The 14,229-nt window shown below is 63.8% G+C and overlaps 1 protein-coding gene across 5 annotated transcripts in view; it reads right to left on the bottom strand.

Annotated features, from left to right (window-relative positions):
• Positions 1–3,075, bottom strand: part of GSE1 (Gse1 coiled-coil protein) — a 390,196-nt gene extending 387,121 nt beyond the window's left edge. Inside the window, exon 1 of one of the 5 annotated variants that reach the window (XM_045439892.1) lies at positions 860–3,075. In XM_045439892.1, the coding sequence (XP_045295848.1) occupies positions 860–2,776 (1,917 nt within the window). In that variant the 5' untranslated portion in view covers positions 2,777–3,075. The remainder of the gene's footprint in view (positions 1–859) is intronic. The other 4 variants (XM_045439893.1, XM_045439891.1, XM_045439896.1 and 1 more) reach the window with 4 other exon arrangements.
• Positions 3,076–14,229: the final 11,154 nt, after the last annotated feature.

Genomic DNA, 14,229 nt, shown 5'->3' with positions numbered 1-14,229 from the left:
GGTCTCTGGCGGGGATTAGGGTTCAGGGCCCCCTCGGCCATGACGGTGATCCCAACTCACAAACACCTACTTCCCCAGACCTGCTGGGGGCAGGTCCTGCCTCGGCCTCTGCAGAGGCAGATCCAAAATTAACTGAGCCCCGTCTGGCTCCTCCGGGGCAGGCAGCGTGAAGGCAGGCGCCTTATAAACAGGGCGCCAGCACGCCCCCCCCCCCCACCTCCTTCTGCACAGCTGATTTGCAGAGAAGAAAGACTCTCTTCCCGCTGCAGAGGGGAGTGGGGGGGGAAGTCTGCTCAGGCCACTGTCCCCCAGGGTCCCAAACCCCCACATCTGAAAATGTGGTTCCATCTGCTCTTAGGCAACCAAAGGGTCTCACAGGACAAGTGTGAACTTGGGTGTGGAAAGCTGCAGAAACTACACAGTGTGAGCGCCGGAGCAGAGAGCACCGTCCAACGTCTGCTGCGTTTCCAAAGGGGTTAGTGCAGAGACCTCACGGTGACCCGCGTGGCCGCACTAATTACCAATGTTATCAGGCGGATGACAGACGCGCCCCGAGCTTCCTCCGTGTGACAGACTCCGCTCGCCGCAAACACCCTCAAGTTCAGGCCCGTGCCTGCCGTTTTCCGCAGGGCCCTGTTCTGCCACAAGACCGGTCCCCCCCCCCAACTCCACTCGCCTGCCAGCTCGGCCAGGCCGGCGCTGTCCCCCAAGCACCAGCCCGGCGGCCCCAGGAGGGCACCTCCTACTGGAACGCGGCACACAGAACCAGTACAAACGCCTCTCCGGCAGAGGCACAGAAACCAACACGTCTTCCTTCCCCTCTCGGATCGCAGAGACCAAAGAGAAAACCGCCGCTTACCTTCATCGCCGGTGCCGCCGGGGAGCTCCAACCGAGGGGCCCCTGGCGGGCCAGCCCTTGGCCGGCGCACACCAGGGTCCCACACTCCACGCAGGCGCCGATGATCAGCTGCCGCCCATCGTCCACCAGCAGGCTGTGGCTCGCTCGCAGGGTGTAGAGGAACAGCGGCAGCCGGGCGACCCGCACGGCCCTCAGCCCAAGACACCGCTCCTTCTCCTGCCGGCAGAAGAAGCACACGAAAGTCTCCACCCGGTACTGTCGAGACCAGGCGCTGACGGTGTGCTGGGCGCCGCGGGCCTCGTGCTGCAGCCACTGGCCCAGCAGGTCGTGGTAGCACAGCACGCAGGTGGCCACCAGGCCGGTGGAGTCCGCGGGCCTGGCGCGTGGGGCGGGCGGGTAGACGGTGAGGAACGGGAAGAAGGGCTCCTTTTCGCCCAGGCGGCCCGAGGGGTTCACGTTGAGCTGGAACTCCTTCCCGGGGCCCAGCTCGGCCCCGCAGACGTAGCAGACGGAGGCCGGGCTGCCCGGGGCCGACGCGGGCGGCTCGGAGAGGGCGGGGTCCGAGGCAGAGAAGGCCTGGTGGTACCTGCCCAGGAAGCCCTGCACGGAGGTGATAAGTTCGTCGTTGTGGCAGGCCCGGTACAGGGCCCACACGTCCTCCAGGACGCTGAAGCACTTGGGACAGCTCCGGACCTCGCAGCGCTTGTTGGGGCCCCGGGCGTTGGGGGGGCGGGGCAGGAGGCTGAGGAAGGGGAAATGCATGGAGCCCCTGGGGGTGCCGTTCAGGATCCTGGAGGCCACGGCCCGGGCGTCCTGGGTACAATCCTCCCCGCAGAGATAGCAGGCCTCCGGCAGGGCCCCGGCGGGCGGGCCCTCCTCCCTGGGGAGCCGGCGGCCCTTGGAGGCCATGCCCGGGGCATGGCTGTTCAGGGGCACCACGTAGAGTCGCTGCAGGACCGGCACGTTGGCCAGCTCGAAGCTTTGCCACTGCTGCATGAGCGAGGAGAAGCAGCAGGGGCACACCAGGGTGCTGCCGCCCTCGCTGATGGGCTGTGCCCCCGGAGGGGGGCTGTGCAGCCACAGGAAGGGGAAGAAGGGCGCCTGAGCCAACTTTTCCTGCTTCTGCACGTGGATCTGGTGCCGCGAGGCCGGGGCCAGCGGCGACCCGCAGATGTAGCAGCAGAGGCCCTCTGCTGGCGCGGCCCGGCTCTCCGGGGAAGCCCAGGGGCCGGCGCCTCCGTTCTCCTTCTCTTTGGCGCCGGGCAGGGGCTCCTCCTCGCTGGTGATGTTGATGTCACTGTCCTCGGACATGCAGTAGCTCCCGCGGGTCTCCCCGCGCGGCCTGCTCTCCGGAGGAGTCCTGGCGGCCGTGCCCGGAGGCACTCCTTTGGCGCCGTCCGCGGGGGCCGCCTGGACCGGGGGGCCTTGCCAAGGGTCCTGAACGCCCCTCAGGACGCTGGCCCGGGCCTCGGGGACCCAGTGCCTCCCGGCCGTCTTCCGCCGGCGTCTCGTGCCGGCCTTGGGCTCCCCGTCCCCGCGCGGCTTCGAGGGGACGCCCTCCTCCTCCTCCTCCTCCTCCTCCGCGTCGCCCTGTCCCGGAGGGGGTCCCGGCGCCGGCCTCCACTCCTGGCAGCGGCCCGCGCGAGGCCCGGGCCCCGGGGGGCCGCGCGCCGCCCCCGCCGCCGCCGCCGCCGCCGGCGCCCCGTCCCGGCGGGGACTGGCGGCGTCGCGCGCGGCCGGCTCGGGCTCTGAGAGGGGGTCGGTGTCCGACAGCTCCGACAGCTCTGAGTCCCGCGTCTCGTCGCCGGCCGCGCCGCCCAGCGCGTAGGCGACGTTCCACTCGCGGGGGCCCCCGGCGGCCCCGCGGCGCCCGGCCGCGCCCGCGTCGCACTGGTGCGGCCGCTTGAGCCAGTACATGCGCTTGTCCACCGGCGTGCGGGCGCGCTCGAACGCGGCCCACTGCTCGCCCAGGAAGCAGCGGCACACGGCGCACACCAGCACGCAGCCGTCGGCCGGGCACAGCTCGCGCGCGCCGGGCGCCGGCTCCTGCTGCTGCAGGAACGGGAAGAAGGGCTGGGCCGCGGCGCCCGCGCCCGCCGCCGCCGCCGCCGCCGCCGCCGCCACCGGCTGCCTCACCTGCAGCTTCAGCTCCTTGCCGCGCCCGATGCCGCCGCCGCAGATGAAACAGGAGAGCGGCGCGCCCCCCCCGCCGCCGCCGCCGCCGCCCCCGCCGCCGCCGCCCGCCGCCGCCGCCGCCCGCTCGCCCACGGCTGCCATGAGCCGCTGCTTGCGGGAGAGCGGCGCCGGCCGCCCGCTCATGGCCGCGCCGCGTCCACCCGTGCGCCCGCGCCCCCCGGGGCCGCCCTCAGCGCCCGCCGCCCACGCCGCCCACGCCGCGCCCGACGTGGGGCATGAGCGCGCCGCGAAGTTTGGCGGCGGGCGGCGGGCGCGGGCGCACGGCCGCTCGCGGGGGCGCCCCCCCCCCGGCCTGCCGAGCCCCCGGCGGCGCCGCGGCGAGCGCGCCCGGAACGCAGCGGCAGCGGCGGCGGCGGCGGCGGCGGCGGCGGCAGCGGCGGGCCCCGGGCGGCTGGAGCGGCGGCCGCATGTGCGAGCTCCGGCGCCTGCCAAAGCGTGGGGTCATTTAATTGGGGAGGAGGGGGGCGGGGCGGCGCGGAGGGCGGCGGGGGAGGGGCGGGGGGCGGGCGCGCGGCGGGCGGGGAAGCCCTCCCCCGCGCGCCCGCCCCGCCTCCCCGGCGCTCCCTCCCACCCCCACCCCCCCCCCCCCCCCCCCCCCGCCGCCCGGACTGCGCACAATGGCCCGGCGGCTCCGCGGTCGGGGCCGTGTCCGGCGGGGGCCCGCGCGCCGAGGATCCCGCCCCGGGCAGGGGCCCGCGCTCTCTCTCTCCGTCTCTCGCTCTCGCTCTCGCTCGGCCCCCCCCCCCCCGACCCGGACAGCGGTTAAGTAAAGGGCGAGCGGGGCGCGCGGGAGGAGCCCGGTGAGGACGCGGCCGGCGCCGAGACTCCGAGGAGCCCCGTGAGGGGGGGTGGCGGGGGGGAGAGTGGCTCTCGGGAGGGGCGGCTCGGGGCGCTGCGGCCCCCTCCCCGTTTCAAAGCGGCGGGGGTGGGGGTGGGGGGCGAAGGAGGACCGTTGGCGGCCCTGCGGCGCCCTGGGTTGGGGCACCTTTCGGGGTCCAGTGCGCCGAATGTGGAGACGGAACAGGAGCAGTTCCCTGGCTCCCGGGACGTGGTGGCGAAGGCGCCGTCAGGGGGCCGGAGTCCTTAACCTGACACACAACTCCGCCCCCCCCCCCCCCCCCCCCCCCCGCTGCCCCGCGGCCACTGCAGCCCCACCGGCAGCACAGAAAGGGTCCTGCGTGTCTCGGAGCTGTGTGTTCCAGAGCAAGTGACTCAACAACTCTGGGCCCTTTCTTCCTCCTAATAACTAGGAGCTCTGGCAGGGGACCGACTGCGTGCCAGGGGCCATGCTAAGCACTTTCTACACATCAGCCCAGTGCCTGCCCCCAGTAACTAACTCTGGGTTGAGTGCTGACACCTGCCCATTTCACAGATGGGAAAAAAAGAGCCACTGGGGGTTTAAGTTACTTTTCCGGAGTGGCGGGAGGGATTCAGCCCCAGGCAGTGGACTCCAAGCCCCACGCCAGGCAAACGTGGTCCCGTGGCCGGGCCCCTTCTGTCCTCCCCACCACCCTGGCTCAGGCTGGGAGGCCCTTGTGCGAACCCAGGCCTCGCTGGGCCTCCTCTTCCCATCTACGAAATGACATCTCTTCCAGCTTCAAGTCTCTGAGTCTCTGACTTCAGAGCAGTTGACCGTGAGCTGTCCCTGCCTGCCAGCTGGAACCCAGAGTGAGCCTAGGGACAAAGGTGCCAGGTGGGCCCTCTGCCCTCCGGGACACTGGCACGTAAATAAACCTAGGCTTCCCCCTTGGCATGGGGGGGGGGGCACGCATTATAAATCAGCAGAACAAGGGCGAGGGGCCACCTCCTGGGAACCCCTGGAGCGTATTCCAGGGGTCACACTCTAGGAGTTAAAAAAATCATCAGCAGCACCAACGCCGCTGGAAACCCAGTACTGCAGCTCCTTACCCAGACCCAGAAAAGAGCTGCGTCAGCAAAAACTGTCCCCAAGGAATGCTGGGGCAGGGCAAGGGTTTCTCCCTGCTTCTGGCATTTTGGTGGCAGGAGGGAACCGATGAGGAAACGTTAAGGGGCAAGGTCCACTCATTGGGCCCCTAGCACAACCGTCAAGCCCCACACAGACCGAGAGGTTACCGGTGAAACCGTGCCCCTTTGGAAATGCAGATCCCCGTGGGGTTACCCGTGAACCCCTTAAGCTCGTGCTTCCTCCCTCCTCAAAATGCCTCTGCAGGTTCTCTTTGTGCGACTGCTGCTCACCTTTGCGGCCTCGGCTGCAGCGTCTTCCCTCAAAGGCTTCCCTGCCTTCGCCATCCCAAGCAGGTCCCCCGCGCTGTTCTCTGTCTCAACTCACTGGCAAAGGAATTTGCTGTTGGTTTTATTTATTTTTCTGTCCAACTCTTCCCTGAGCTGCAGCCTGGGTCCACCCACCCGTCCCCCCACCCCCCCGGGCCCCGCACCCCCGGGGCAGGAACCAGGTCTGGGTTGCTTGCTGGTCACATATCTGGGGCCTCACTCAGGGCCTGGGTCCCGTGCACTGGGGTCCCGATCCTGCCCCGTCCCTCTTCTGTCTGTGTGAGCGTCAGACGAACCTCTTAGCGCCCCAGGCCTCAGTTTCCTGCTCTGCACGGTGCGGTGGTGACCCTTACCAGATTTGTGTGTGTGTGCCCATGAACTGAGGCAGAGTGATGCCCTGGGCACAGAGGCCTGGCACGTTGGGAGTGAGAATGTGTGTGTGTTGCCCCTTTGTGGCTCTGTGTGAGGGGGGAGGGCCACAGGGGTCAACAGGACAAAATGAGGGAGGTGGGAGTTTTCTTGGCTAAGCTGGTCTTTAAGCGGAACTTCCCCAGCATGTGCCTTCTGTGTGTGTGTGTGTGTGTGTGTGTGTGTGTGTGTGAAGTGGACCCGGGGTGGGAGGAGGGAGGCATCCAGCTGGATGTTTTTGTTTCCCTCAATGACCAGTGACTCAGGAAAGTCCCCTGGCACGCATCTCAGCAACCAGGAAGCAGGTGACCACAGATCAGAGGGAAAAGGCAGGTGATGATGGTTGGCCATCTGTGGGTGGGTGACCGAGGAGTGGGGCTGTTGGCGCGGTGTGACAGTTACTCGTTGTGTGGCCTTCGTCTGCGACTTAGCCTCTCTGAGCCTCAGTTTCCCCATCTGCAAAACAGGGATGACAAAATGGCTTGTCCCGGAGGGCTGGGAGGGGGGTGAACTGGGACAATCCAGGTGAAACACGCTGTCCACGGACCCGGAAATAGCTGTGTTTGGACACATTGGTGGAATGTGAATCTCACCGGGACCTGTGCCTTACAGATGTAAACTCACCAAATTTGTGCGACCAGCCTGTGAGGTAGGTTGTCCCGTACCCCCGGTTTACAGGTGAGGAGACAGAGACACAGGGAAGACAAGTCAAGGCCCAAGGTCGCACAGCCTGGTGCCGCTGAGCTAGAGCCCAGGCACCTTGTAGCTCCCTGGCTGTTAGCTAAGAAGACGAGCTTTCTCCTGAGTCCAAAGATGCTGGTGCGTCGGGGCAGGGATGGCCTCCGGTGCCTCACGTGTGTTCCCCGTTTCACACCCGGGGCAACTGAGGCCCTGATGGGTCCCCGTCTGGACGCAAACAGGTGGGACACGTGCCAGAAGATGAGATGCGTCGAGGCCCCCTTGTATTAACCTCGCTTGGGAGCCACAGCCTCCCGGCCCCAGCAGAGCCACGCCCCTGCTCCCGCTCTGAGCACATGGCCTCCCTGCAGCTGGAAAGAGGGTCCCCATCTCCCCCCCGGGCCCCATGAACCACTGCCTGCACTCCCCATCTTCCTTCCTCGGGCGTGGGGGACGGTGGGCTTCGAAGCAGCGACAGGTGCTCAAGGGCAGAGCCGGTCCTGCGGATGGACAGACGGCAAGAAAGCGCCCCACCTTGGTTCTGAAGGAGACCAGAAGGCCGTCAGCTTGGAACATCTGGGCGCATCTCAGATTCGCAGCTTCCTGTGGGGTTGTCTTGGCCCAGAAACCACAGGAATCTGCCCTCACCCTGCCGGCGAGGCGACTTTCCAGGCTCTGCGCACTTACCGCACGTTATTTGGTGCATCTGCCTCCGGGCCTGCTGTTCCCACTGGGGCCGAACCTGAGTGGCTTCCCCTGTGCTGTCGCACGGTGTCAAGGCCAGGGACGTGGCTGGGGCTCCGTCGGTGCTTGACCTTCGGATGCCAAAACCTCCCCAGGCCTTCCAAGTTCCAGAATTGCCCGGCCGCTCCTGCCGGCTGCCAGCGTCCCGCTCCCCCCGCGGGGGCCGGCAATGGAGGCCGAGTCCGTTCCAGGCGCCCAGCCTCCCCCCTTCTCCCCGGGGCCTTTGCCCTTTGGGTCCTCCCTCGAAACTGCAATGTGTGTGTTTCAAGCACCCCTCCCAGGGCCGTTTCCTTCTGCAGGCTGGCCTGTCTTGGCTATTTCAGAGGCTGTGTTTGGCCTCTGGCTCACTGGGGACCAGGAAAACAAAATTTATCATCTGACTGCCCTGGTTTTGTTTTTTTTTTTTTCTTTTCTTTCTTTCTCCTCCCCCCACCCCCCAAGAATGAAGCAAGCACTTTTTTGCCATTCTCAGAAAGAGCTTTAAACATGGCAGGCCACCGGCAGAAGTCTGTCCTCCTCAGACGGAAGGAATGCAACCATTAACAATAAAAAAAATCCCCGGGATTTATGGGGGCCTCGGGCTTACGAGCCGTTTCACACCCGTTAGCTCACATGACATAGCAGTGGGGGCGGCGGGGGGGGAGGAAGAGCGGGAATCGTCCTCTCCATTTGAGACACAGGGACACTGAGGCCCAGAGGCACAGGCCCTCATAGTGAAATGTCCTTGCACTTTCGACGCGGGCCAGTAAACATTAAAAACGCACAGCATGTTGGGTGACCCTGTCTTAGCGCCCCTTGTTTTTCTAATACAAGAGCTTTGGGGAGTGGAGGGGGCAGGGCGACCTTCCCGTCACGGGGGCCCGAGACCCCCGTGCAGATAGATGCGCCCCGGAAAGCCGCAAAGCGCTTCGTTAAAAACCAAAGTAAACACTGCCTGCATTCTCCAGTGAGGCGCCCGTGAGTGGGGGTGCACATCCCAAGAGCAGAATTGGGTGCCCTTTAAAGCCTCGCGTGGTTCCCGTCCACCAGGAAGAAGAATCCGGGAGCAAACAGCCCAGTCTCCCCTTGGGTGACACCGTCCCCCCCGACCCCCTCCGTCTCGAAACCCAAGGCTGTTGCCAGGAACTCCCGGGGCCTCGTAAAACCCCTTTGATGAACGATCGCCAGGCTGGCCCCGCGGCTGGGGATGCGGGGACAAACACTCCACATAAATCTCGAGTGAACTCAGACGCTCCCGGGCTGCTGGGTTCTCTGCAGCCCCCTGGTCTGCTGCACAGAATCCACAGCAATCATTTATGTGGTTAGCTGCCAGCCTTCCAGGTCAGGGAGGTTTCCCCGAGAAGGTAGGGCACGGGGAGGGGGAGGGGGAGTGCTGGGAACAGAAGGGCTGGGAACAGACGAGCCGCCTCAGGGGTGCATGGCTTGCGGGAGGCGCTCACGCCAACCAGCCCGTGTCCCCCAGGGTGCCACGCTGGCCGCTGAGGTGTGCTGGATTCCAAGCTGACTTCATGAGCCTCCGTGACAGGCTAGAAAACAGGCACTCTTGTCACCCGATTGTACTGATGCGGACACTTAGGCTTAGCACGTCCCCAAGGTCACAGGGCTGGGAAGTGGCCTCGGAGTCTTGCTCTCATCCACGCTGCCGTGTGCCCAGCTCCTGGCCGGCCGGCCGGCCTCCCCGATCCTCTGCAATAAAGGCACCCTTGTCCCTCGCCGGAGGCCGCCAGAGAGGCTAACGGCCAGCGCTTCCTGGACGCCTTCGAGTCCTGTCTATGGCTCCGCCGGGGGCCCCACCCAGCCCGGCTCCCTCACCCTCGGGCCCGGAACCCTCGGGGGGCTGCGGCAGGTCCTGGGCGCTGGCTAACGGGGGGCGGGGGCTGGCGGCCAGCAGCGACAGATTCTTTCCAGCTGCTCTGAGTCACCGAAGGCCGGCCCGCCAGCCCGCCTGCCCTGGTCTTTCACTTCTGTGGTCGGTTGGTGCCAGACGCACGATGGGGACGAGAAGCGAGGCCGACGCACGTGTCTAGTCCTAACCCGGGGGGCTCGTTTCTAAACACCTCTCGCTGCCGCGCGGCCCTGAAAAGCGTGCATCACCGTATGGGGACCGCTTGCGGGAGGTTCACAAACCGAGCACATCTGTGTCACCAGCACCCAGAAAGAAGGCAGGTCCAGCCTCCCAGGAGCCCCCCCTTGGGTCCCTTCCGGGCCCCGCCCCCCACCAAGGGTAAAGACCCACGGCCAGAGCCCCGGGCGTCCTGGCTTCCAACACCACACTGGTTTGTCACCTTTTTAGCAGCTTTATTGCGACGTGATTCTCACGCCACACAAGCCCCCACCTCAGTGGCTTTTAGCACGTTGACGTGTGTACCACCACGGCCACCTTCGGAACATTTTCACCACCCCCCAGAGAAACTCCGTACCCTTTATCCATCCCCTCCCGCCCACCCCAGCCCCCTGGCAACCCCTAATCGGCTGTGTCTCTGTGGGTTTGCCTGCCCGGAACGCTTCGAGTTAAGCGCAATTGTCCACTCTGTGGTCCTTTGTGCCCGACTTTTTTCACTTAGCATAAGGACTGTCTTTGTACCTTATATAAATAGAAGTATGTCATATATCCTCTTTGAGTCTGGCTTTGGGCTCTGTATTATGCCTGTGAAACCCCTGTCTGCTTTCTCCTGGAGGCATACTGGATTCTTCTCTTCTCTCTCTTTCTTTTCTTTTGTTTGCTATATAGTATTCCGTCAGTGACGATGCCGTAACTGATCCGTTCCGCTCTCTTTCTAAGTTTAGTTGTTTTGAGAGAAAAAGGGGGTAGGGGAGGGGCGGAGAGAGAGAGAGAGAATCCCGAACGGGCCCCGTGCTGTCAGCACAGAGTGTGACGTGGGGCTCGATCCCACAGACCGTGAGATCGCGGCCTGAGCCAACATCAAGAGTCAGACGCTCAACCGACCGAGCCCCCCCACCGGGCGCCCGTCACCCGTTACCGCTCTAGACGAGCTTTCGGCTGGGTCCTGTCTCAGGCTGACACGAACAGCTTCTCTGAACGTTCTGGCCCACGCCTTTTGTTGAACACTCACACCGTGTCTCTGGGTGCACGAGTGCAGACCCCAGGGCATTTGTGCGTACCGAGATGTCGGAAGCCGCGTTCGGGGTGGCTTACGGCACACCCGGGGCTCCCTGGCTCCCCCACCCCCCGCCCCCGCTCTCAGCCGCCCACTCGCCAGCCCGACCCCGTGTGCCGTCTCCCTGCCCGGCAGCCCCCACGAAGCCCACACGGGCCGCAAAGGACAAGGGCCCGGGGGTCGGTGTTTTCCTTGGGTGGTGTTAGCACGCGTGGTTTCTCGGACCCGGCTCTGAAACTGTATTCCTTTCAGAGGCCAGAAATACTCCGGCATGGCTTGCTCTAAAAGGGGAAACACATTTTAAAATTCCAATCTGCCCAGGTCTTAGAATGATTTAGAACATTCCAGCTGTCGAGAGGACGGCGCTCACCAGGAACAGTGACTTACAGTCCCCAGTTCCCACTTGGAGTCCTGACTCCGCTCCCCCCCCCCCCCGGGATTCAAAGCGTATTTCGGGGGGTGGGGCGGGCTGGGCTAGGGTTATTCCCACTTCGTACATGAGGAGAGTGAGGCCCAGAGGCGCGGAGCCACTTGCCCGAGATCACACAGCTTCTAAGGGACAGAGCTGGAACCCAGGCCCCAGGGCCCACCCTCCCAAGCACGACGCTACGTCCCCACTGGATGTCAGCACCTAGAATGGAAGTCTCAGCCCTGCCCCTTACTCTCTGCGCGGCCCCGGGCAAGTGGCTGAACGGAGCCACACCTCCGAGCGCACACGCGTGTGGGGAACGACGGCGCCGCTTCCCCAAACTGCCGTGGGGCGACCGGAGCCCCTCTGAATACAGACGCACCGCCCCCGCGGAAGGTACGGGAGGGACCGTCTGTTTCTCCCCGGCTGCTCCCCGAATGGCTCCTGCCTTAAAGAAGTATGTATTTTCGGAAAGCTGAGGCTTGGGACCTTCTCCAGCCCACCCCCTCTACTTAACAGGTGGAGGGGCCGAGGCCCGGGGACCTGGCTCTTTCCAGGCCGCACGCACGCGGCGTCGGGGGGAACCTCTCAGCTGAAAGCTCTTCCGAGCCCTCGGGAAAGGCGGGTTTATGGTTTCGAGGCCAAGGTGCCCTTGTCCAGGAGCTCCAGTGTTCCTTCCTGACCCCGGGCCTTGCTCGGGACCCCAGGGCTTGGCTCCCGTGATGACCGGCCCTGGCCTCACGAGAGAACCAGAGCAAGTCTGATGCTCTGGGTGGTCTCCCGAGGCTCCGGGCTCGCCCCCTGAAGGGGTGCAAGTGGGGGGCAGGCAGGAGGCCGGGATCAGGCCCCCGGGGTCCCGCGGCAACTTGGGCTGGGCACCCTGACACGCCTTCCAGAAAGACTATCTCCCTGTGGGGCCACCCGCGACCCTGCACGGCCATTAATATTTATCGGGCCTGAAAGCTGAGCCACTGGAGAGGGGAAAACGGCCATGAACAGGTGGCGTGGTGGCTGGCACCCTGGCCCGGGCTGTGGGCAGCTGGGGGGGCTTAGCGGAGGGGAAGGGGGCGGGTGAGGCAGGCTGAGCGGGAGGCCACTTCCGGGGGCAAAGATTTAAGAGCAAGGCAAACACATGGTCAAGGAAGAGAACATCGCATTATAGGAAGCGGCGGGGTGCGTGCGGCCAGAGGGTGGGGAGGAGTCGGGGCGGGGGGGGGGGCCCTGGCTCGGGGTGGAAGCCGAGGTTGGGGGAGGGGCAGCAGAGGCCTCCCCCCTGCTTCCCCTCTGGGGGCACCTCACATCTGCTCTCCTCTCCGCTGGAGCCCGCGTGATCTTTTCAAAAGTACAAATCCGGCCGTGGCCTCCCTCCTACCTAAAACCTCCTTCTCAGGTTTCATGGCTCTCAGGTGGTCAGACCCCCTCTTTGCCGGAGCCTGAGCAGGTCCCCCGGAGACCCGAGGACTCCGCTTGGCCTCTTCCGCCCTCCCGGTGCTCTGGCCTTTCTAGGAGGCACGACGCGCTTTGCCTCACAGGGCCTTTGCACGTGCTGTCGCGGTTGTCGGGAACGGGAACTTGCTTCCCTCCCCTCTGTGCCTGTTTAATTCCTGCCTGTGCCAGACATAAGTCGTTCCTCACCCTTCTCCTGCTCTGCGGGCGGGCCCTGCAAACTCCATACCCCAGCTTCCCCCGCCGTGTGACTACCCGCTAGGTTCAGCCAATGGAGGCCCTGGAGGGAGACCCAGGGACGGACAGAGAGAGAGGCCGGGTATTTCTTCCTTTTTCTTCTTCTCTCCTCTCTCCCCTCTCCACGTCTCTCCCTCTCTGCTTCGGGCAGTGTCTCCAGAAAGGGCATATTTCTGCGGTGGCTCCAGTAACACTCCTTTCTGTCCCTCCAGCCCGGGCGGGGAGGGGGGAGGTGACAGCAGCTCTCTGTGGTTCCTAATCTCTTACAACCGGCTTATCACTTTTGTCACCAGGTCCCTTCATTTAATTCCCTCTCCTGAGCCACCTGGGGTGGGTGTCCTTTTCCTGATGGTGCCCGGTTCATCTTTGGGTTCCTGAGGGAGGGTCTTGACCTCACGGGAGCCCTCTCTGGTCCTCAGGCCTGGCTCAGGGACCGCTGGGATATGCTAGGTGATTTCTTTTCCTTCTGGGCACTTAGGGCTGTTCGCAGTTGTGAATTCATGAGTGTGGTTATTCGATTCACATCTGTCTCCCCCCGCCCCCCCCACCCAGCCCCTGCCAAATTTGCAAGCTCCATGAGAGTAAGGGCCAGACATTTGTTGTTGTTCAACACTGTCTCTCTAACACCAGAACCTAGCATAACGCCCAGCACTGACAGGGCACTCGGTAAGCATTTACTGAAGAATGCACGGACGGATGGATGGATGGATGGATGGACAGAGGGAAGGAAAGGGGAGGGATGACGGATAGATGAGTTGCTGGTGGGAGGAAGGAAGAATTTACTCCTAGAAAAAAAAAGGAAAGCAGCAAGGGAAGACGGACAGGCTGAATTAAGACAAAAGATACAACTATTCTTTTGAGGAGAAGCACAGGGAGGGGGGTGGCTGTGCTCACATGGGACCTTTGTCCTGTGTCCCCAAAACATACAAGAAGGCCAGGCTCCGAAAAGGGAGTGGGCAGGAGAGGTAGCTTCTGAACTGAGCTCTGTGACCCAAAATTAATGGCTTGGGTTTGAAGAGCCCATTCCCAGCCATGACTTTGAGGCCAACAGGGCGTGCCCGGTAGTCCTCGGGCTGCTCCAGAGTCTTGGGGCTCCTGAACCGGCGGTGTTGACATGCATCTGGCAGCAGGGTGCAGAGGCAAAAACTGAGACAAAACAGAGACCTTGGAGCCCCCGAGCCCCCATTATCATGGACAGCATTTCCCTTGACCCCAGTCTCCGGGGCGCAGGGCAGAAAGTCTCCACCTTGAAGAGCCCCAGGATCGCCACGAGTCTGCTTGGCAAGCTGCTGCCTGGAGTATCCGGGGACCCCCGAGGCAGGGGGCACGGACCACAGTTCGAAAAACACAGATATCAGGGGCACCCGGGCGGCTCAGTCAGTTAAGCGTCCAACTCTTGATGTGTGGCTCAGGTCACGATCTTGAGGTTCACGCGTTCGAGCCCCGTGCCGAGCTCTCCGCTGACAGCATAAAGGTTGCTTGGGATTCTCTCTCTCTCTCTCTCTCTCTCTCTCTCTCTCTCTCACTGACCCTCCTCCACTCACTCTCTCTCAAAAATAAATAAACTTTTGGGGCGCCTGGGTGGCGCAGTCGGTTAAGCGTCCGACTTCAGCCAGGTCACGATCTCGCGGTCCGTGAGTTCGAGCCCCGCGTCGGGCTCTGGGCTGACGGCTCGGAGCCTGGAGCCTGTTTCCGATTCTGTGTCTCCCTCTCTCTCTGCCCCTCCCCCGTTCATGCTCTGTCTCTCTCTGTCCCAAAAATAAATAAACGTTGAAAAAAAATAAATAAACTTTTAAAAGAAAAACAGGTTTACACGTTTTGTTTTGTTGTTTTTTTTTTAAAGAAAGAAAAACGCTGATATCCCTGGGTCTCAGATCGTA

Source organism: Leopardus geoffroyi, chromosome E2, assembly GCF_018350155.1.
Source record: "Leopardus geoffroyi isolate Oge1 chromosome E2, O.geoffroyi_Oge1_pat1.0, whole genome shotgun sequence".
NCBI lineage: Eukaryota > Metazoa > Chordata > Mammalia > Carnivora > Felidae > Leopardus > Leopardus geoffroyi.
The sequence above is the reverse complement of the archived record's forward strand: the minus strand, read 5'-3'. Positions and strand labels throughout refer to the sequence as shown.